Source organism: Chelonoidis abingdonii, chromosome 1, assembly GCF_003597395.2.
Source record: "Chelonoidis abingdonii isolate Lonesome George chromosome 1, CheloAbing_2.0, whole genome shotgun sequence".
Taxonomy (NCBI): Eukaryota; Metazoa; Chordata; order Testudines; family Testudinidae; genus Chelonoidis; species Chelonoidis abingdonii.
This window is the reverse complement of record NC_133769.1, coordinates 167,886,332-167,910,158: the sequence shown is the minus strand read 5'-3', so window position 1 is coordinate 167,910,158 and position 23,827 is coordinate 167,886,332. Positions and strand designations below refer to the sequence as shown.

Genomic DNA, 23,827 nt, shown 5'->3' with positions numbered 1-23,827 from the left:
TCTGATCACAAACACAAATGAGAGGAATTACGCAGGAGTCTTGCCATCACTATGACTGTTTAGCTATACAATAAAGTCTATAACACTACAAATAAGACTAGCTGAACTTTGATAGAGGCAGAATGATGCCTTGGTAAATTTATAACAAAGTATATTTCATGGACAATGAAGGCAATCCCCCACCCCCGAAAAAAGTGCAAATTAATTGTTCCTTTTAGTTGAAAACTGGGTTTCGTACACCACCCAAAACTGAGCTGCTGGGCCATTTCCTGCGCAGGATGGTGAGGGAACATACAAAAAAGAAAATGCTCATAATCCCTAGAATGACTATTCCTGAAATCAGTGCAGTGGTGACTGAGTTCAGCTGGAAAGGAGATCCATTTAGATGAGCTGCAAGAGAAAAAAAAGGTACAGAAAGGTCTCATCAGAATCTCTCTCTGCAGAGCTGTGTCTTCCTGCCACAATGCCTTTATATACAAAAATTACAGTTAACAGGTTTATACTGAACTTCACATTAAGTCTATCTAATGTATTTAGAGAGTGGCTGTAGGTGCATAGCTCCTTCACACACATACTCACAAAGACAAGATGACAATATTTAATGCATAAGCTGACCTGAACTCCATACTCAGGTGTGCAGGATGTCAGCTGACAGGAACACTAAATCTTTCTTTTTAATGCCAGGTTTCTGTTATACATGATTTTATTATGGAGGAGGACCCTTAACATGGTTCTGCAGTCCCCACCCTTCAAATGTGTTGGAGGAAGGGAGAACTGGGGGAGGGGAGGGGTTCTCTCCCAGTTGCTTTAGGCTTCAGGAGGGATAGCAGCTGATTTTTTTTTACATGGTTCCCTAGTAAATATTGACAAAGAGTGATAAGCCAGACAATAGCAACAGAGAAACCAGGAACACACTACAGATTTATTTCTCCACACAAAAGAATTCCAGGTGATCAGAGGGAGGAGCACTCTGACAATCTGAAGACCTCCTCTACCCTATACTACCCCATTATTTTTCTATACAGCCTACTTCCTCAACCACCAGAGCAGAAGCACTGGGCTCTGTAACATGAGAACATCCATACTGGGTCAGACCAAAGGTCCATCTAGCCCAGTATCCTGTCTTCTGACAGTGACAATGCCAGGTGCCCCAGAGAGAATGAAGAGAACAGGTAATCATAAAGTGATCCATCTCCTGTTGCCCATTCCCATCTGCCTTACTACAGACCATTTGTGTGGTTCCTATGGTTATATCCAGGCCAAAGGTCAGGGACTACAGGAGCTGAAACAAGATTCTTTTACCTTTTTGAGCTGTGAAGTCAGCCAGGCTAGGCTGCACTATAACGACCATTTTGTGGTTCAATTCATCTGTTGCAGGAAATGACTTTATTGCTTAAACCTGTCATTTTGCTTCTCGTAGTTGCACTGTTTCCTAATGTGCCATAGCAGCATAAATAGGGTTGCATTTGATTTGTAATTTCAGTTCCACAGTAGAGATTGGAATTTGCTAAACTGTTGGGCATATGAATTTAACTGAGCATTCCAGATTTACCAATTGCTTTCTTTAGAACACATTCATATTTTCTCATGTTAAATTAATGGTAATAAGGAAAACTTCAACACATATAGCTGAATCCAAATGGTTTACCTACTCATTAGTGTAGCATTCCTGGAATACCCCTTCTGTGTTTTTCTTATTCTGATTAACTTACCTAGCTGCGAATTGTTGGTTGGTGTCTCATCTGTATAAAAATATAAAAATGGAGCTGTTATATTTTAGAGTCATCAGTATCTGCATCCCCTCTGCACTCCCACTACAACCAGATAAAAATAAAGTGAGGACTATCTTAAAACTCAGCAACTGTGTTGGCAATGGTGGCTTGTCATAATCAATGTCTCTGATCAAGTTAGGCTAAGAACATTCACTATAGGAAGTTTCCTAATTTTTACTCTGAGGATATTGGTCTTATGCACCACTCATTACTCTGCAATAAATAAATAAATAAATAAATTCTTTATTCAAGGTCCAGTTATCTTAACCTGTTGCTAATTCTCTTATGTCCCATTTCATAAAAATATGACCCAAGACAATGCAGCAGGAACTACTACTTCTGACCATCTGCTGTATTAGGGGAAAGGATCTCTGTGATGGTGGAGGTACTTTATCTTTGTTTCTTCAAGGAAATCTGTGACTACAAATCATTAGAAAACTTCTCCTCCTCCACACATACTTTTTTCTTGACAGGAGCACAGAGGGATGAGTTTAAGCTTTTAGGGATGAGTTGACGTTTTTTCCCTAATTTTCACTTACTCCCCATTGTCAGTCTTGAAACTAAATATCTTATCTTTGTTTGTTTTTGCTTTTCTGTCTGTAAGCCTCAATCACAGCTCAAAAGTACATTTATTTCAAGATCTTGACTTGTACTTATTTTTAACTAGCACATACAATGGCTACCATTAATTTTTAATACTTTTGCCTTCACAAGTAAATAACTATTTTGTTTCTGCACGCAGAGAGAAAACCATGTATTTTGTCTAAAATGACTTATTATAGATAAACAAACAAGTTCAAGGTCTCTGTGAAAGAGCACAGTATTAGAATAGCTTAAAACATACATGAGTGAGAGAGGATTGCTGCTGCTTGTGACTATCTAAGTTTCTGTATGGCTCCTCATAACTGTAATACCTGACAGCCCTACAATCATTAATAGATGTTAGCCTCAAGGTAGGGAAGTACCATTCCCTATATTTCACAAAAGGGGAACTGAGGCACAAGGTAGATTGAGTTGCCCAAAGTCATGCTGGAAACTTATGACAGTCAGGAACTGAACCCAGGCCTACCAAGTCATAGTCCAGTGCTTCATAGACCCAACTATCTTTCCTACCTGTGCAACCTCAAAGCCAGAAATAAAAGTAAAATTGTCCTCTATATATTCCATAACATGTTTGAATTCCAGTTCTGAAATAAACGACAATTGCAAAATGATTATTTAAGAACATAAGAATGGCCATACTGGGTCAGACCAAAGGTCCATCCAGCCCAGTATCCTGTCTACCGAGAGTGACCAATGTTAGGTGCGCCAGAGGGAGTGAACCTAACAGGTAATAATCAAGTGATCTCTCTCCTGCCATCCATCTCCACCCTCTGACAAACAGAGGCTAGGGACACCATTCTTTACCCATCCTGGCTAAAAGCCATTAATGGACTTAACCTCCATGAATTTATCTAGTTCTCTTTTAAACCCTTTTATAGTCCTAGCCTTCACAACCTCCCCAGGCAAGGAGTTCCACAAGTTGACTGTGTGCTGTGGGAAGAATAACTTCCTTTTATTTGTTTTAAACCTGCTGCCCATTAATTTCATTTGGTGACCCCTAGTTCTTATATTATGGGAACAAGTAAATAACTTATCCTTATTCATTTTCTCCACACTGCTCATGATTTTATATACCTCTATCATATCCCCCCTTAGTCTCCTCTATTTCCTCTTTTCATATCTATTCATGGCTAAACTAGAGCTAAGCAAAGAATTTTCAACAATCATGTATTTAAAGAATTTAGCCACCTCTTCTGCTCATGGAATATCCATGAACTTTTAGTGGTTTACTTGAATATATTCTATATCCAAAGGCAACTGATTAATATTTTTCTTATTTTTGTAAACCTCTGTAGATTGATCCCAAATATTAGAAATATGAGCTGTACTGCTTATGACTGCTCAGATAAATCCTGCAGTCTTGTTTTTATTCCTTGATTGAATGATCATGTCTGGTGCAAAAAACTGCAAATCTGAAATTCAGTTTCCTGATGCTTTCAACTCTGAAATTAGTTTTCCTCAGATATTTTTAAACTAAGTGAACATTCATGAAAAGTGAACTCCAAAGGGCCATGAGCATGGTTGAAGTAAATGCCTATCTACTTCAAATATGTGCAGAATTTTTTGGGATTATTCATCCAATTCTACTAAAAAAAAACCCTTTTCTAACCAGGCACACACCAAAAACTGAATACATTCTCAATTCTCTATGGGCAAATTTCTCCTCTTGCATATGTCCATGCATCTACCACAGCATAGCAAAAGGAGACAATTTAGTCCTCAGGTCCTAATAATTCGTTTCCCTCTACGGAATCACAATCTGCTCTCAGTTTCATTGGTTTCAATCCAGATTGACTCCACTGAAACCACTGACCCAATGACAGTTACTTACATGCATCTGACAGCAGAATTTGGCTCAAAATATTTTATCTTTACTAGTTACCACAGGTATTCACAAAATAAATGCTTCTCAGAAATTCCAAGATGCATTTGAAACACTTTAAAATTCTAGGAGAACAGACATCAGTTGAATTAACCTGATACCTGTCCAGAGTGTAAGTGAGAACAGAATCTGGGCAACCGTCTTTAAATTGAAAACCTGAACTGTTTGCCTCAGGCTCTATTTACAGCTGAAAGCTGAGCAAAAAGTATATTACCAACACAAGTCATAGTTAATGTCATTAAAGTTACATCTACACTGCAAAAAAATGGTGTATTCTTTACTCAGCTTATCTAAATTGGGTTAAAATAGCAGTGAATGCACAGCCACTTGGGTTTTAACTCAGGTTCGCAGCCCTATAGGCTTTAATTCAAGCTTTTAAAGTGAGTTAAGAGCTAAGTTTCTGTGTCTTCACTGCTAACTTAAATCAAGTGAGCTAACCCTAGTTAAGAACACATCATTTTTGCAGTGTAGGCATACCCTAAGATGGAAGTGGAAGAGACAGGCAAGGAGTAGTCAGTGTTAGAGTGGGTGTTCAGTAACTTCTAAACATTTTTTTCCATTTTGTGGCTTTCCCATCTTGAGCTGTGATTTTAAGCAAAATTAATCAGGCTCATTTTTTTCTTTGTTAAATGGGTGCACTTTCTGTTATCTTCAATGGCAGCTGAATCTGTATGACCAACGAGAATTTAGCCTATTGAGTTTAGGTGTTTACGGTGGTCTCAGACACATGCACATAACCCACAATGACTTCATTGGGTGTTTTGAGTGCATATATACCAAAACAATTGGCTGAGAACTTTTACATGAAAGTTTAGTCTAGCCATAGCAATAGACCCAAATAAATTAGCTAGGTTTTTTATTTGAGTCACTGCAAACTCTCATTAAACAGCAAAGTATTTCCTCATCTTTTTTTAAATTCCTGCAATATACAGAAAGGTTTGAGAATTCCTACCACTCCTTGTAATGATAGGGCCAGCAGAGATGACAGCATTTCCAGAGGTGCTTTGAGCGCTCCAAGTTGTTCTCCTAACAGCATCTCTTCTTTCTCTGTTACTGCAAATCTGAGCAGTTAATCAAAACAATCACAGTTTCAGAGTGGAATAGAATTATTGCTTTCCTGTGCTTTCATCATTTTTAATGCCAGCTCTTTTAAAAGTGATACTACAACTTTATTTCTTGTATGCATTCAATTACTTTGCAATAAAAAGAGATGCAATATCCCCTAAGAGAGCATGTTGTAAATGATTGGCTTCCAGTTGTATTTTGCCTCATTTCTTTTACAGAACTGCATTGCTCTCATGTACGATATCCATATTACAGTATAATAAACTTTTCAGTAATTAATTTACCAAGACTTTGTTCATAGCTCCTATCCCAGCTGACGTTTATGTGCTAGACCAGGGACATACAAGATATGACAGTCGAGATGCTAGAAAACCCTTTAAGTTTTTTTTTTTTTTAAAGGGCAGCTATGTTGGATTACTCATATTCTGAACAATAGCATAAAGTTGGTTTTAAATTTTATTATTAGTTTTCATATTAGAATAGTCTCATGTTGGAGTGTCTGTAATCCATCCTTAATTGACCCTCCTCTCTTTCCCATCCACCATGGCCACACATATCTTAGGGATGCAAACCATGCTGAGACCTAAAATCAATCATTCCAATTCGACTCTTTTAATACTTCATGTTTCAGGCCCTATTCAGCAAAGCCCTCAAGCACATTCTTAACTTTAAGAACATGCTTTAAGTTATTTGCTAAATTGGGGCTTAGAAAAACCATATAAAAATTTACTCATCTATCAAACATTTTTAGTGATCATGAAAACTGCTGGACAGAGCTGTGTGGGAACCAGAATTTCCATTTCACAGGAAATTCTGTGATTTCAAAATTTGTTTAATTCAAAATTGCAATGAAAACAAAGAATTTTAAAATTTCCCACAAAACAAATTTTTCAAAAAAAAATCATATCAGAACATTTTCTTTTGATAAAATAGTTTTGTTTCCATTTCAACTTTGTCATTTTTCTGTTATAAAAATGTCTAAATGATAGGTTGTCTTCAACAATAAAAAGCAAAATGGTCATTTCTAAAAATGTCAAACAGATATTTCTGACCTTATCAAAATGCTTCTCTCCCCCCACACAGCCCCCCACACACATACATTTTTTTTTCCTGAAATAAAATTTCATCAAAATAGACACGTTCCCACGGGAAGTTTGAGTTTCAACAAAATGGCATTTTCTGATGGAAAAAATGATCTATCAGAATATTTTTGACCAGCTCTCCTGGTAGGTAAGGGGTATTAAAGACTCACAAACTCTACCCACTAAATAGATATAGCAGGGGGAAGTGATAGTGCAACATTCCCCCAAACACCCTATGAATGTTCTTCACCTTTGTCTTGAAATGAGCGGATAGGTCTCTAAGGCTCAAACTCATTCTCTATCCTTGAGCTTTCTATTGATGTTATTCCCAAGACATACTTATGGTTCCTTGTGATGCAAATAACGTTTTTCTACGAGCTATACTGAGACCACCAGCTCATTTTTCATAAACGATCTGAATGGCTTTCTGACAGTGGTCACCTTTGGTCTCTATCATCTGAGGCATGATTTGACCCAGAGACCTAAAGGTGAACACTCCTTATGCCAAGCCTAATTTCCCTGAGCTTTACAGTTCCCAGTGTTACGTCACACAATGGTGATGAAATCAAAATGCCACTCTTCATTTGTTGCGTTCACATTCTCTAGAGACAGACGAAAAGTTCAAATTCTAGGTGCTGTCTTCATCTGCACAACCCAGATGCCCTCCACTTCCCCTATCCATATGCAAATTACAGGTGTAGAATGGTCCTACAGTTCTGCTTCTGGCACAGCACAGATTCATAAAGATTATTGACAGAGCCCCCCTCAAAACTTACAGGTGCAAGAAAAGGACAGTCATCCGTTCTGCACAGCTTTGTCACACAATGGAGGAAGACTGTAGACATCTTCTGGTTCTTGTGCTTCACAAAGCGGAACACCTCAAAGGAAAACCGGCCCATCTGGCTCTTGCCATTCTCAATTACAGTGGTCTGTGGGTCCTTGTCACAGCTAATTGTTATAAAAGATTAAAACTGGGATAACCATGTGTAACTCTGATTTATAGCCCCTAACTGAGAATAAGGTGACTATAAGTAACAAGATCAAAGCTTAAGCTCTGTGCAAAACAAGACAGCACCACCATGTCCAAAATGGGCAGCTATGAGAGCAGTCAGCACTGCTCAGATGCACAGGCAGGAAGAGAATGACAATGAACAAAATGTTCAGTGTCAGAATTACTCTTAGAAACACTAAAAAGGATCTGTGTTCAAGAATGTCACATTTCCAATATTTTCTTTAGGTGATTCACTTGCCTTAGATTGTCTGGAACACACACGATGTGAGATAACTAGCCCTGATCCTGCAGTGTTTACACCTATTGATATTAGTGGGAGTTATACCAGAGCACAATTTTGTCCTATTGCTTTTGCACTCTTAGCTAATGCAGATAGGGACCCAACAATATTGACAACTGGAAATCAAGTCTGCTTGACATTGTATGTATAAGCACACTCTGTCACAAACTGATCTGGGCCTTTAAGAGGGTTTAGAGCTGAGCTGAACCTGTGCCAGATTTGGCCTGCCTCCCTAGATGGAGGCAATAAGTGCAGTCCCCTGACTCCTTGTCAGGTGACTAGGAGATGGGCCTGCTGGTGGGGGATGAAAAGAGGAGTCCTGGGACAAGAAAGAAGGCAACTGGTGTTGGCCACTGAAAGGAGGGCCACTGTTGAAGAGGCCCACAAAGGGTATGTATGTATATATGTCTCTCTCTCTCTCTCACACACACACGCATACTTCTTTAAAGCAGTACTGAATTGTGTATTTTGCAACATCAAAACCAAAACTAAGGTAGCTCAGCTCCAGGTTCCATTTAAATTCAAATTTACAAACAATTATGAGACCTGAAACAAAAAGTTATCAGGTAAGCTGATTTATATAGATAAGCACCTCTGAAAGAAAGTAGCAGCTCCATCAAGAGCCACTGATATGATTGAATCTGTGCTGGTGCTGAGACACCAAGCTGCTCTTTTCTAGCCTTTTTAAGGTCCTAGTTCAGGAAGCCATTGCCATTCAGGACAGCACTTAAGCTTCTGCTTAAGCACTTTCCTGAATCAGCACCTTAGACATGTCAGATGGTTATCATCTACCCATAGGGCATCCTCCCACTTGCTTGCATTAAAATAAATGTTAATACATACCCACTGAAATTTGAGTAGAAGGCCCGTAGTATGTGCACGCAAAATGACTATTTCTGCATCTACATTGCTGCACACAATTTTCATGCCTGTGCACACCCAATATTTATGTCCACAAATAGCTAGGTAATGGACTAATAAGTTATTTATGAGCTTAGACATTGGGCCTTCCTTAAAAACCTCATGCCCGTCAAGAAATGTAGCATCACGCCATCATACAGAGGCTCATAATTGCGGTCTTAAAAGGAGGGCATTTACATACAAATGCTGGATTTGCAAAGTACCTACCTAAAGAAGAGATCATATCGAAGCTCATCATTGGGATTACCAGATGGAGTGGTGTAACAATAGTCCATCAACACATTCCATCTGCATGAGGAGCAAGATAATTATCAGAGAAAAAGATTTATAAGAACTGAGGCAGAAGTTGATAGTACTAGCTGATGAACTGAACCTCCACAGTTGCGTACAATTATGAGCCGTGTATAGAATCCCTGCATTCTCACTGAGACCATTCTATGACAGCATAATAGTTTTTATTTTTCTGCATAACTTACATTACTGCACGGTGTATGAATGATACAATCCAACCAACATGATTTTACACCCATCTGTTCCACAGTAAAGAAGCTGTTACAGATCAGTGGCCACAGAGCACTTCAATGGATATCACTTTGCTGCACATCATCTCCACTACGAATTTCATGGCAGCATTGGACAGGATTTACATCCTCATAAAAACAGCCATACTAGGTCAGACGAATAGTCCATCTAGACCAGTATTCTGTTTTACGACAGTGGCCAATGCCAGGTGCTTCAGAGCAAAAAAACAGAACAGGTAATCGTCAAGTGATCCATCCCCTGTCGCCTATTCCCAGCTTCCGGCAAACAGAGGCTTGGGACACTTCAGAGCATGGTTTTGCATCCCTGCCGATCCTGGCTAATAGCCATTGATGGACCTATCCTCCAGGAATTTACCTAGTTCTTTTTTGAACCCTGCTATAGTCTCGACCTTCATAACATCCTTTGGCAAAGAGTTTGAAAGACTGACTGTGTGTTGTGTGAAGAAATACTTCCTTTTCTTTGTTTTAAACCTGCTGCCTATTAAATTTCATTGGGTGACCCCTAGTTCTTGTGTTATGAGAAGGAGTAAATAACACTTCCTTATTTACTTTCTCCACACCAGTCATGATTTTATAGACCTTTATCATATCCCTCCTTAGTCGTCTCTTTTCCAGGTTGAAAAGTCCCAGTCTTTTTAATCTCGCTTCATATGGAAGCTGTTCCATATCCCTAATCATTTCTGTTGCCCTTTTCTGTACCTTTTCCAATCCCAATATATCTTTTTTGAGATGTGATGACCACATCTGCACACAGTATTCAAGATGTGGGCATACAATGGATTTATATAGTGGCATTATAATATTTTCTGCCTTGTTATCTATCTCTTTCCTAATGATTCCAAACATTCTGTTCGATTTTTTGACTGCCGCTGCACATAAGTGGATGTTTTCAGAGAACTATCCACAATGACTCCAAGATCTCTTTCTTCTGTGAGTAACAGCTAATTTAGATCCCATCATTTTGTATGTTGTTGAGATTATGTTTTACAATGTGTATTACTTTGCATTTATCAACATGGAATTTCATCTGCCATTTTGTTGCCTAGTCACCCAATTTTGTGAGATCCTTTTGTAACTTCTTGCAATCCATCTTGACTAGTTTTATATCATCTGAAAATTTTGTCACCTCACTGTTTACCCCTTTTTCCAGATCATTTATGAATATGTTGAATAGGAATGGTCCCAGTACAGACCCCTGGGGGACACCACTATTTACCTTTCTCAATTCTTGAAACTGACCATTTATTCCTACCCTTTTGTTTCCTCCTCTTACAAAAGCCCAAGACTCCCTCCCTTGAGCTCAAGGAGAATTTTTGTTGATGATTACCAATAAAAGGTCTGCGACACATAACAAAACAGATCTGATTCCATCCCACAGAGAGAAGTGATTCACACAGATTAGCCATTTCATTACTTGTAAATAGGGTTGGAAGTATTAGATTTTTAATCAGTAAACATGGATTTCACTGTACAGACACAAACCTACAAAGAATATTTCCATCGATAATACTCAAAATGTACAGGTAGAAAAAGTAAGAAAACGCTGCTTGAGAAGTTATAAGAGTTTGATGTAGGGATATTTACTTTATATATTTTGACATGATGTTGACAGTTTGTAATTTAACAGTTATAAAGATTTAACTTTTTGAATCTCAATGTGTACTGTCATTAAATAATTGACTCTCCTATTGTCTGACACTCCCATAGGTTTCCACACCTATAAACATTTAAATTAATAAAAAGCAATGCTTGAAAATAATCAGTTATCCATCAAAATTATTTTAAAAAATATCAGATTCTACCAAGCCTCAATATAAAAGGCTGTCCAAAAAAAAAGAGCCATACAGAATTATTAATTTACATGGTGATTGATGCTGCTCAAAAGCTGCAAAAATTAGAAAGGGAAGAAACAACATCTTTTACTGTACCTGCCATCTAGGTTGGTTGCTCGCACTGCTGCATATATTTTTGTTTTCAAAGGTAAACCTATACTGGGGATAACCAGCAGCTGGCTATAGGTTGAGTCCTGAAAAAACAAACACACAGTTGCTGTAACACAATGGCAATACCAACACCATGCAACACAAAAGCTTTTTTGGTCAGTTGGTTTAGTGGAAACAGCAGTGCTATCGAGTTTTGCACAGTTCAAGGTTTTCCCTCAGATGATTAGAAGAGATGTTTTGCTCTACACAATGCAGCTTTAGTGGGAAACGACACGTTAAAAGTGTTAGGTAACAAAGATTGTATTTAAAAATCATCTCCTTTCAGAAGCTCCATTACCAAACTAGTGTAAGTGTGTGTACAGAGAGAGAGAGAGAGAGAGAATCACAGCTTGTACAATGTTGTAAAATGAATATGGTGTGTCAGACTGTGACAGGTTATAAACTGAGCTCTTTGGAAGCCAGCACCCTGGTCACTTAGAACACCCAGGGCACCAGGTATAGTTAGAGAAGAAATGACTTAGGTTGTTTGGATTTGGAAGGGTAAAAGAGATCACTTGCATCTGTAGAGAGCCTGATAAGCTAATGAGGTAATTAGCTCACCAGCTGGGTACTCCTGAGAAGAAATCAAGCCATGTAAATAGTTGAGACAGGGAGCAGGAAGGGAGCATAACACCCACCATGTTGTAATGTACCTGGAGCATAAACAATCAAAGACACTGGTTGGATGTACCCTGGTGCTCTGTGTATGCTGCTAAATTCACAAAGAGGGCCTACCAGCCAGGATTTCCAGGAGCTGAAGTAGGAACTCATTCACAAAGACATAATTTAGCAATACAAAATGCACTTAGAGGGGACATCATTTAATATATTGCAGATGAGCATTAGAAATAGGGGATTGGTGGGGGAAGTTCAGCATATGGGAGAAAGATCTCTAGTGGGAGATGAGGATACCCAAGACTCAGTCCACATTTTCAAAAAGTCCTGCCTTGCAGAAGCTGTGTCACAATAAAACCAGGATGGTGTAGCAGACACCAGAAAGTTTGGAAAATATTAAATTAAATGTGCAAAGCCTGTGATTTTTCTAATGGAATGAAAAACAGAATTTATAACTTTCTATATACTTCACCCCTATGGAAGTGTCCTTTAGAATGCTAAAGAGAATGAGAGAAAACTGGCTATAGAACTTTTAAACCAAGTAGTAGAATTTGATAGCAGGGATGTACTTCTCTGTTAAATCTCTAGGTTGGTTAAGAGAATCTGTAGAAAAGATCTCACTCTTATTATGTCCTACAGATTTCTGGAGCAATTCCTATAGATTGCTATTGGTTTAGGCTGAGATTTTCAAAGGAGTCTAAAGACAGGTCTCGTACTGCATTTGGGAGGGGTGACTGCAACATGTGTAGCTAAATTTGATCACACTATCTTGCTAAATATAGCTGCAGCAGCACAGACCATGGCATGGGCTAGTTGCCTGAGTATATATCCAAAGGATTGTACTTGGGCAGTTAGCCTGTGGCACTGCCTGTGGTGCCATGACAACAGTGCTATTTTTAGCAAACTAATTAGAGCAAAGCTAACTCAGTACCTGAGCTAGACATGCTGCAGTCACACCCAAAGATTTACACATGGGTATCTAAATCCCTTAGGCTCCTTTGAAAATCCAAACCTTAATCCCTATTAATCTCTTTAGGTCTTTTCCGTAATGGCTAGTTTTGTGCTTGCATCCAGGAATTTTGCAGATGGATTCACACACGGCAAAGACACGAAGTAGCACAACAGAACAAATGAAAACATCAACAAGTCACGGGGGGAAGAAAGGGATTTGAGGATAAGGAGTATAAACATTAGAGAAATAAGTGACAAAAAAAAATAAACAGCCTGCCTAAAGCGTTCAAATATAGGTGTCTAAACTTAGGCATCTAAAAAGCAGCTTGATTTTCACAGCCACAGAGTCTTTGGGTGCTACAAATGCACAACACCTTTGACAAGCAGGACTTTTATATACTTAAATATGGCTTTAAATGTCTGATTCTGGAGTCTGCATTTGTAAATGTTGATCTTTAATAACAGGAGCAAAGTTTACTGTATAGATCATCTATGTACATGTGCCTAAAAATAGTTACAATTGCTAAGATTATCTTAATACTTTTGTGTGGTTGCTTTTTTGTGCTTCTGTGAATTGCAGTGTATCTTCTAGGAAAACTCACAAGATCAAAACCCAGAGTCAATTACCAATGCTTTCATTCTTAATTACTTAAATACCTTGGATCTGATCTTATTGACTTTAGTTGGGCGGGATCAGGCCCTTTAAGCTTGGGCACTTCATTTGGGGCATCTTCTGGCATGATATTAATGTATGTTACTATTCTCTCACTGCAGAAACTATGAATGGCTCTTCCTATCCACTATTCAATTCCTGTAGTTTTGAGGAAGTTGGCTCTCTTTCCTTTTGATTACAAATTTATTTAAAAATGGGAGAAATATAATCTTCATTCTAACACATTTTAATCTGTTTTTAAGAACTCTGCTCTGCCAAATGACAAATTTCCAAACATGAATTTTAAAAAAATGCCTTGGGAAAATGTCCTGTTACAATATTTATAGCTCATTATATTCCAAGAAAAAAGCATTGACTTTTAAATCAGTTGCATGAATTATAACTCAGCATCATGATTACATGAATAATAAAGCAGAAAAAAAACCCAGATTCATAATTTACAAAAATGTTGCTTGATAGATTGAAAAATTGATATTTAAATCAGGTATTTATAATGTTTGAATAAAAATTTTAATCAACAAAAAATATTTCTGGGATTAATGTTGCTGTTAAAAATAGAAGTCCATACATTTTTTATGTTTTACTGTCATTGTCCACATTCACATAATAAAAGTTTATACAGTGATGTATATTCAACTCAATTATCTGAAAAAGTATGAGAGAAGTGTCAGCAGCCAAAAGCTGTTATTAAAAATATTAACCCATGCAGTATCCAAAGTCCTGCAATAAAGCACCTGTATGGATGTATAGATTGGGGGGAAATCCTGCATACTTCACTCCTATTTAAAATGGTCAACATATTTGGACAAGGCTTGAATCTACATATGTTTGTGAGAAATTTAACATATCAATAATGTTATAAGATCATATTTAGAATAGATATAATATGCAGGTACGATATGCAATAAATATGAATTCTAGTGCATCACTTATTATAATTTGTACTGCCATAGGGTCTGGAAGCCCTAATTGTTGATCAAGACCCCCATTGCACTAGACGCTGTGCAAACGCAGAATAAAAGAAGAGAGATGGTAGGTCATTCAGGGCAGAGACTAAGAAGAGAGAAAACAGGTACATTCCAAAAAAAAAAAAAAGGACAAGCACAAGGTAATAATTAGATGAATGACAACTGTCTGAAAGGCCTGCTTCCCTGCTGGGGAAAACAGAACATAATGAACACATAAGGAGCCTAATTCTGCTCTGTCAGTGAGAACCACAGCCATGTAATTCAGAGAATATTACATATAAATTGTTTTACTAATTTTATACTTACATTGTAAAGGAGCAAACTCAGAGTGCTGATAAATGTCCCATTGTTCTCTTTTACAGAAATAGCAGCTGATGACCTAGAACAGATTTAGAAACCAGAACTGTTTAAGGGTTTTGTTTGTTTGTGCTTGTGTTTTCCTATTTCGGTGCTTTTTTACTCCTAATCAGTTCTTGAGCTACATCATAAGGAATGATTTTTTTAAGGTTTGTGTTAGAAGCCTCTGAAAATAGGAATTTATAGTGGAGACAATGACAGGACCTTAACTATACTGGCAATAATGGAGGCTATTAAAAACATGAATCAGGCAAATAATTAGCAAAAAGGCAAAATGGCATAAAAGAACCAGTTCTCCATGATGTAGTGTGTCTGCTCCTGGAAAATGTGTTCCCTTGCACTACATATTCATAGATTACCCTGCACAAAAAAATGATATTGCATGGGAAATTTAAAATGTGTATGCAGGTACTACTCAGTCATAAAACCACATGCATTTAGAAGGCAAATTTTTACACCAGTCAGGCAAACTACACAGCTTTTGGTAAATCATTTTATTATACGGATCCTCTAGTAAATTTTTCTTCTTTCTTCAGTCTCCACTTTCTCCCTGCCACTTCTTCCCACAATCTTGGTTTTACTTTTTTCACCATCAGTACAAGAGCACAATTTTTATGGAGATAAATGTTGGGGTGTGCAGATGCATGGAGACAGATACCCTCACCCTTATACATATAAATATGAATGAATGAATGAAAAGAATACTTACGAAGCCAATTGTGTATTGTTGACCAAGTATTCCAATGGGTAGCTACAGCTAAATTTGTACAGAAGCCCTGGTAAGTAGCTGATGATCGTTGGTGGATCTGGCGTATCTATGTAGCCTGAAACATTACCTATCTGTACCACTGATACATTCCCATATGCATTGATGCCTGGAACGGAGGATACCTATTGAGGAAGGTATGAAAAAAGATATTACCAGAAGGTTAAGCACATAAAAAAGAGAGAGAGAGAGAGAGAGAGAGAGAGAGAAATACAAACACACTGAAAAATTCTGCCACTTTGAGCCTAATTCATCTTTGGTGTAACTTCATTCAGTACACCAGGGATGAACTGGACTTACTAAATCAGATTCTGTTTTCTATTTTACCTGCAGAGCCTGTAGTCAATTGGGATTACAGGGGTCTGACTGAATGCAAAATATGGCTCACTGTAGCACCTAAAACACAGATCTGGAATGTCCTGAGGTCCCATGAATAATTTTTCAGATGGGCATTTTCTCTGACCATTCCTGATGAATTCCCATGGAACACTGGGTGGGAGGGCTGAAGAAGCAGTTATTTTCAGTTTTAAAGGAAACAAAATATTGGAGCTTTTAATATTTGAAAATGAAGTTATTTTACAAAGAATCCCACTCACTGAAGTGATGTGTGGCCGCTACCGGTATGTTGGCTTGTGAAGGATTCCAAATCACATAATAGATGATGCAAATGGGAGAGTTATAGTATTTTTCAAGTGATATTAATGAGACAGTAAAGCAATTCAAGCCAAAAAATTGAATTTCTGGTCAATGCCTATGTCTGTCTGTCTGGAGATGCATATCTATATATGATAAATTACTCACACAAAAACTAAGTTAAAAGAATGTCAATGCTGCAAATCCACGCACTCAATATTTAGACAATGCCACAATTAAAGTTGGCTGTGTAACCTTCATTCAGGCCCTGGCATGTCTGAATTATGACTGATTTGCTCATCATCACATAAGTATATAGCTGACACAGAAATACCCAGGTCTCCTGGGTCCCCATCTCATGCCTTCAAAACACAAGTGAATATCCTTTCTCTTCCTGCAACCCACTGATTCATTTACCATATATCCCATGTACTATGTGAGTTAATGGTCATGTGGAGAAGACAGTATGTGAATATGTAATTAAGAGTATTTATAATGCATGTACACAACAGGGTCACATTGAGGTTGCATGAGATTAACTGTGGCGTTGCCTGATTTTGCAATGTTTTGATGTAGTTTTTGTATGTAATCTCTCATATCTTTAAAAAAGAAAAACTGGAAAAAAACAGGAATTCATCAAATCACGCTGCCCACTGCACACCTGGGTAGTTCATCAGGGTTTGAACCCAGGACCTTTAGATTCATAGCACAACTTGATTTCTTGAAGTAAAAGAAAACCTGGTAGCAATAGTAGGCTCTTACTCCCCATACATTTTTCCATTGGTGTACACAACCATTTGCTAGACAGCAGAAAAATGTTAGGAATCCAGATTCCTAGGTTCTGTTCCTGGCTCTGGAGGAGAGAGTGGCCTAGAGGTTACAGACAGTACAGCCTAGCACAAAAATGTTGCACATTAATTCTGGAAGCTGGTGTGGTTAAGGGGATGTTAAGGGAATCTACCACATTAGAGTTCTGTGTTCTGTTCCCAGCCTTTCCAGAAGTACAGCCTCTCAATTACACCATCTGTAAAATGAAGGATGCCTGCCCCCCTCATGAAGTAGAGGTACGAGTCTTGCTTAGCAATAAGGGCTATGAAATGTGTAGTATATTAACACCTATGAATGGAACAGCTGAGATCAGTATTCATGGTCTCCTCTTGACTCACAGCCCAGCACTCCAAAGCCATAGGGGTTGTAGGTGGTGGGTTGCTATTGTTTCCCCCCAAGCTGTTGCTTCGTCATTACACATAGGAAGCCCTGCAGGGCATGAGCAGACGTTCAGAGAATTTGCTATATAGGGAGCTCCACAGGAAATGAGAGCCTGCACAGAGCAATCGGAATGGTCAGAGATTTTAACAGCAAATTTCTAACAAGCTCTATGAACATGTCAAAATAGCAATTTTCAGAGGCTTATAAATTTTGCCCAGTCTGGGTAATTTTCATCTATCTGACCCTAGAGCTATCTTCCAAATTTCAAGGCCTTGCTCCAAACTATGGCTGGGGTAGAGCTCTTTTTAAAAAATAAAAAAGCCACAAAAAAGTTTAGGGGTTTTTTAGCATTGGCAACACTACCCATTTTTCTTAACCTTACCCTTGGAAACAACTGAACTATTTTTGCTGAACCTTTAAAAAGAAAATTCAGCCTGAGACAGAGAATGCACATAGAAAGTTTCAGCCTGAACACTTTGGCAAACTTATAAGCAACTGAAAACAGTGACATATAACAGAAAGTGCTAAGAGAACTTAAGTTTAAGTGTCATTACCAACTTTGGCTATAAATGGCAACCTGGCAAAATATTGTAAATTATTATTCTTTTGTAAATTACTTAATAAAGATTTTGGCATCTTCAGTGACCCAGACCATCCCTGTGCGTGTCAGAAACCCCCACCTTACATCTGAAAGCATACTGCAGAGATCCTACCTATAGCGAAAAGTTGAACAACAATTCTTGAAGGGTAAAAGGAAATCAAGTCTAAAATCTGGGCTTGCCCCACAGATTGAGGCATTGTTGGATACGACAGTTTAGAAGACTGAAGGCCTGATTGTGCTCTCATTCACACTAGTGTAAATCAGGAGTAACTCCATTACAGTTAATTAAATTACAGTGCTGCAAAAAAGGTACCAGAATCTTGCCTTAAGTGACAATTTGAGTCTAACAAATCTGTGGCTGTCTGCACACAGCCAGATATCATAGCTGTCATTTATGCTGCATAGCATATCAAGTCTAAAATGTTTGGCTCTAGAAACAGAAGTATTTACCCCTTCCGCTGAAAGAGAATCTCAACTAGTTGTTAGCACTATCAAGGCTTCCATCCTTCTGCTGACCAACCACTACAGAGCAACATAGATCAGACATTTGAGCAGGTCTTACACCATCCAGCAGAAGTTGTGGTACATATATTCACAGTATATTAAATAAGAATTAGAGCTGAGTGAGAATCTGAATTTCCTTTCTATGGGAAATTCCAATGTTTCAATGTTTATTTTTGTCCTGAAGTCGAATGAAAAATTCAAATATTGAAATGAGAGGTTTTAAAAACATTTGATTCAGAAAAGGCAAAGCATTTGTTTCAGGTCAATTCAGCATTACAGAACATTTCCCAATGGTGGTGCCTCTTGGAAGCTGTAGTTCAGATACCTGATGTCTCCATTCTCCACTCAGGGTCAGGATTCCTGGCCAGATTACATCTCCCATGATGAACTTGCAGAGGTTACTCCCATGATACACCATGTCACTCAGAGGGCAGACTATGTTGTGCTATGGGAAATGTAGTTCACTCAGGGAGCTTGAACTACAATTTCCATGAAAAACCAACCCCAAATAAAATATTTGTTTCATTTTTCCAGATGGAAATTTGGAAAACTTACACAAAATTGAATCATTCCTGCAGAAAGTTTTGATTGTGAAGAAACTGCATTTTCCAGTGAAAAAGCCTTTTGAAGGAAAATTCCCAACTAGTTCTATAAGAATAAAGTTGTTGTTGACCAGTATATCCTAGTCCTTGGCTTCTTATCAGCACTCAAATTGATGAGCTAACAATTTCTTTCAAAAAACAAATTTTTGTGTAGTGAACTATTTTACTAAGTGTATAAGACTGTTTCAGAGGGTTTTGTGAAGGATACAGTGCTGGAGTAACCCCCACACTCTATTCCAGGCACTACTAGCAATTATACAATCTGTCAGTGATCTTGCCTTACCACTAGAATGCTTCCACAGGACTCCAAAGTGCTGAGATTGATAATGAAAATGACCACTGCTGGAAAGGTGTTGTTATTTATAAACCCCTTGCAGTGAGCGTCCCCATGTTTCCCATTCAGGGCCAGATCTGTTTCAGAATAACCAGAAAAAAGAACTGTGCAAAAATTAATCTTCATAGTAATTGCTTGTACTCCACAGTAGACACTGATATCTCGTTCAGCTGTAAGGAAAATACAGGAAAAGCAAATGTAAGTACTGGGATTTCATTTGACAACTGTATAGGAATGCTAGGATGACTCCTACATCAGTTAGTCTGGTTATATTCTACAGCTCTGTCAAATCACTCTTCATACTATTGTCAGAGGGTTTGATTCATATCAAGTAAAAAACTCACTAATCTGTTCTTTAACTAGGCTGATGAAGAATCAGAACTGAAATACTTGGCAATATAATCTACCAGGGAATTTAAGTGACTACCCAAAATCTCACCATTAAATAAATCATAATCTCATTGATAAACTGAGAGAATGCCAAGGGATACAAATGGGCAAAGGGTTAAATGTATAGGGCCTGATCCTGAAGCCTTTATTTTTTGTGGAACATGACACCATTGTGCTAGGCATTGTATAAACACATTTGTAATTCCCACTGATTTCAACAGAAATTCAGGGAGCTGAATTCTGCCCTCCACTGCAACTGTACAACTCTCATAGAAGCTGAGAGTGCTTATCTGAGGCAGGATAAAGTCCACTTCAGATGCCAAGTACAGGTTCAAACAGGACAGTTAAAGGACTGAAGTGCAATCAACAGTTTATAAGAATAATTCATTATGACTGTTCTGAAGCTTTCCTTTTTAAGAACACTTAGCATTAGCATTAATACAAATCAGTTGGCTTGCAAGAGATAGTGATCAATACAGTGAAGCATGTTGGAGATTTACCGTACTGCACATTGTAACACCTTGAAGACAAAACACCTAGAAAATGACAATTAGAGCTAGTCACTTCTTTCTGTTCCAAACATTTTTAGATGAAGACTGGCCTTGTGTTTGAAAGTCCTGAAGACTCTTGTGATCTTCAGTGAAAAAAAATGTACACATCACAACAGGTTTGAGCAGTAGTTCTCAAACTTTTGTACTGGTGACCTCTTTCATATAGCAAGCCTCTGAGTGCGACCTCCCCTTATGAATTAAAACCACTTTTTACGTATTTAAATAGAGGCAAAGGGAGGTTTGGGGTGGAGGCTCACATCTCGCAACCCCCATGTAATGAACTCATGACCCCCTGAGATGTCCCGACCCCCAGTTTGAGAACCCCTGGGCTAGAGGAACAAGTGATAGTTATGTTTAGCTTCAGTGCAAGATAATATAGAGTTTGTCTTCAGATGCATTCCTGACAGCACACTATTAAACATTTTTTTCAGTGCTCTACAAAGAGAGACATTTTTCAGCATGTTAAATGCAGGCATTACTCCTTTAAACAACAACTAGTTTATTGCATTTACTTACTGATTTAGTGCTATTAAAAATGGCAGAACAACTTCAGTCAATACTATACCATTACGACTGCTCAGATAAATTGTTGTGCTGCATTTGCCACAGCAGAAGGAAATGAATCTCCATTACAATGCACTGGCTCTTCCCCATGCAACAGAAGCCCAGCTAATTTCATTTAGATAGCCTCAATAGTGAGACAAGGTGAGTGTCTAATATCCTGGGATCAACATAGCTACAGCAACACTACATGCAGCCTTAAATGGTGGCATTAAAGAAAAAATAATCAAAAACAGTACAAAACAGGCCAAACTCTGTCCTGCTCTACATGTTAGACATTAAGCACTGGGCAGAAATGGGTGTGGGAGGCAAGTAGGAGGAGTTGGGCTGACTTGGGCTCAGATTTTCCTCACACATAAGCTTATGCAATTCTATTGACTTCTATGGAATTACTCCCCAATTTACAAAGGTATGAGAAGAATCAGGCCCTTTGCCTTCAGTAGATATGGGTAACAAGTCACTCATTGCAGTTATATGTTAAGGAGGAGGGGGCAGCAGGAAAAGAGGACATAGCAACAGGAATGTGCCATTAAGGTTATCCTGCAGTGTTACCACCAGCCAAATGTAAATGCAAAATAAAAGTGTTCACCCTCACTCCTACCAACTTTTGAAGTGTGCTTTTACTTTATCTTTAAGGTCATTTTCAAAACTCCTACTGACTTTAAGAGGAGCAGTGCCCTAGCTCAGTTAATTATGTATTTATTACCACTGGATTATAACATAACAATCTGGCCTTTCCCAATACCAAGTTCTTCCCTGTCACTGTACCTAGGGTTACTCCTGTATAATTTTCCCATTCTGCAATACAAAAACAGAGTACAGATGTTAGAGATGAGTCTGAACCCAGAGGCAAATATCCCTACCACCTCTCCCTGAATGCTCTAATTCAGGCTCGTTTCTATTGAATTTATGACACTGAACACTAGTAATTTACATGTGTGGGCCTAATTTACAAATTTTTCACACTCCCACTGCAACTTGCATCTCCTTTGTGTTACTCATAAACAACAGGAGCAGAGAGAGAGAGTTTGCCTTAGAATCAACTAAATTAAAAGTAGACTAAGGAAGCTTGTTGGAACACTTCAGACACCATAAAATTTAATCAAAATATTCAGCTTTGACAAAGCCAGAACATTTTGAAGAGATTATCTATTTTGATGAAGTTTTCGTCAAGATGTTTTTTGAGGTCCACCGCTCTCTGGTCATTTCTGAGAAGAAAGAGAGAGAGAAACATCTGAATTGAAAATCTGAGCCTTTCAACCAGATATGCCAAACCTGGGTTAAAAATGCAGAAATCGGGCTTGTTTTGGCTTAATTGGCACGTGAGTTGCTTGTTGGCTAGCTTGTTTGGCTTGTAGCGTGCTGCTTGTTGTAGCTTTTTTTTTTTTTTTTTTTATCAGTTCCCGGCAACCAGGGGCAAGGGAGGAGAGAGTCAAGAATGCACAGCAGGCCCACCACAGTTCCAGATTGCATGTTGGGGGTATCTAGTCACAAAGAGTGTTGGTGTTCAAGAGATTAGCTAGTCTTGGTCTTGTTTTTAAATGGGATTAGCTTCATATTTGGCTTATTGTGAAAGTCGGAGTGCTTATTTATCGCGTGAAAGTTGGCAACTGTGCTTTCAACCCAAAGACAGCTGTTTAGTCTGAGAGCACATGCAATTCCGTGGGCAAAACAGAAAGGTAAGAGAGGTGTCATTTGATTCATAAAAATCTACAGAATCAAGAATAGCAGCCTAAAGCTGTGCTCTAATCCAAAGACGACATTCAGAATGATGGTGGCAGGGACTATTACAGAGCTGACCACAGGCAGGTCATTGTTTGCACATCTCCTGATCATGTCAAGATCTCATCGTGATGTTTCCCAAAATCTCACATAGGTTAAGTACAAGTTCTCCATGGTACCAAACTGATGTTTGAATGCAACAGAACAATGCATGTTTGCTAGGCGAACAGCAAACTTGCACGTCTTGCGTGGTCTTCCTAAGCCAGCATCTACTGACAGTATGACTAGTACTTTATGCCAGCAGAGGCCTTTCAATGTAGCAATCTAGAAGACACAGCTGAGGTAGAAGCTCTCAACAAACCAGAAACTGTTAACACTTGCCAAGAGTTCGCTGATCACTTCATTAGAAGACTACAGAGAAAATACTGGACCTATGATGAAGTCCACCTCTTAGTTGACATGTATGCAGAGGAATCAATTAAAAATATTACCGGAAAGAAGAGACTCCATAGTATTACACCTGTGCAATATAAAATGTTTGACTCCATAAACATCTCCAATGTCACAATGGAGAACCTACTGTCCCATACTCACATGAAGGATGAGTTAAGCACATATCTGGCAAGAAAAATGCTTCAGCTTATGAAGAATTGCTTGAAGAGTTTCATCATTGCACGGCATAATGAAGCTGCTGCCTTGCACTGTTCAGTGGAATTTCTTCTTCATTCCCATGAGGAGGCTGACACTAAAATGATCTTGCCTGCGATCAATGCCAGAGAGAGGTGCTGCTAAACTCTGGATTTTTGCACAAGACACAGATGTTCTAGTGCTCTTTGTAAGACTCTACCCAAAACTTCCACAAGGTTCTGTTTTTATGCAGGCTGTTGGGGTACAGAATCACTGTACATCTCTCACAGATGTTTTCCTATCACTCCGGCTATTAAAAGCTGACACACTGCTAGGTTTCCATGCCCTTTCAAAATGCGACATTTCTGGCAGGTTGGTTGGAAAGACCAAATTATCTTACCAGAAGGCATTTGATTCAGCCTCTGAAGACTCTTCCAAGCACTTTCAGAGCAAGAACAGCTGAAACAGTAACTGATGAGTTCATAAATCCGCTCCAGGGATTTATCTGCAGTGTTTACCATTTGAAGACCAACAATGTGACACTTGCAATGCTATAATCAGTGAATATTTTCCAAGAAGAAGACAAACAAAGAAAAATTGCCACGAACAAGCTGTGTATTTA

The 23,827-nt window shown here is 38.4% G+C and overlaps 1 protein-coding gene across 1 annotated transcript in view; it reads right to left on the bottom strand.

Annotated features, from left to right (window-relative positions):
- Positions 1 to 214: 214 nt before the first annotated feature.
- ZPLD1 (zona pellucida like domain containing 1) overlaps positions 215 to 23,827 on the bottom strand; it is a 31,185-nt gene continuing 7,572 nt past the window's right edge. Inside the window, exons 2-10 of the mRNA XM_032804529.1 lie at positions 19,304 to 19,524; positions 15,415 to 15,596; positions 14,655 to 14,727; positions 11,088 to 11,185; positions 8,825 to 8,905; positions 7,181 to 7,352; positions 5,210 to 5,318; positions 1,713 to 1,742; positions 215 to 390 (exon numbers count right to left, since the gene is read on the bottom strand). Of these exons, the coding sequence (XP_032660420.1) occupies positions 215 to 390; positions 1,713 to 1,742; positions 5,210 to 5,318; positions 7,181 to 7,352; positions 8,825 to 8,905; positions 11,088 to 11,185; positions 14,655 to 14,727; positions 15,415 to 15,596; positions 19,304 to 19,524 (1,142 nt within the window). The remainder of the gene's footprint in view (positions 391 to 1,712; positions 1,743 to 5,209; positions 5,319 to 7,180; positions 7,353 to 8,824; positions 8,906 to 11,087; positions 11,186 to 14,654; positions 14,728 to 15,414; positions 15,597 to 19,303; positions 19,525 to 23,827) is intronic.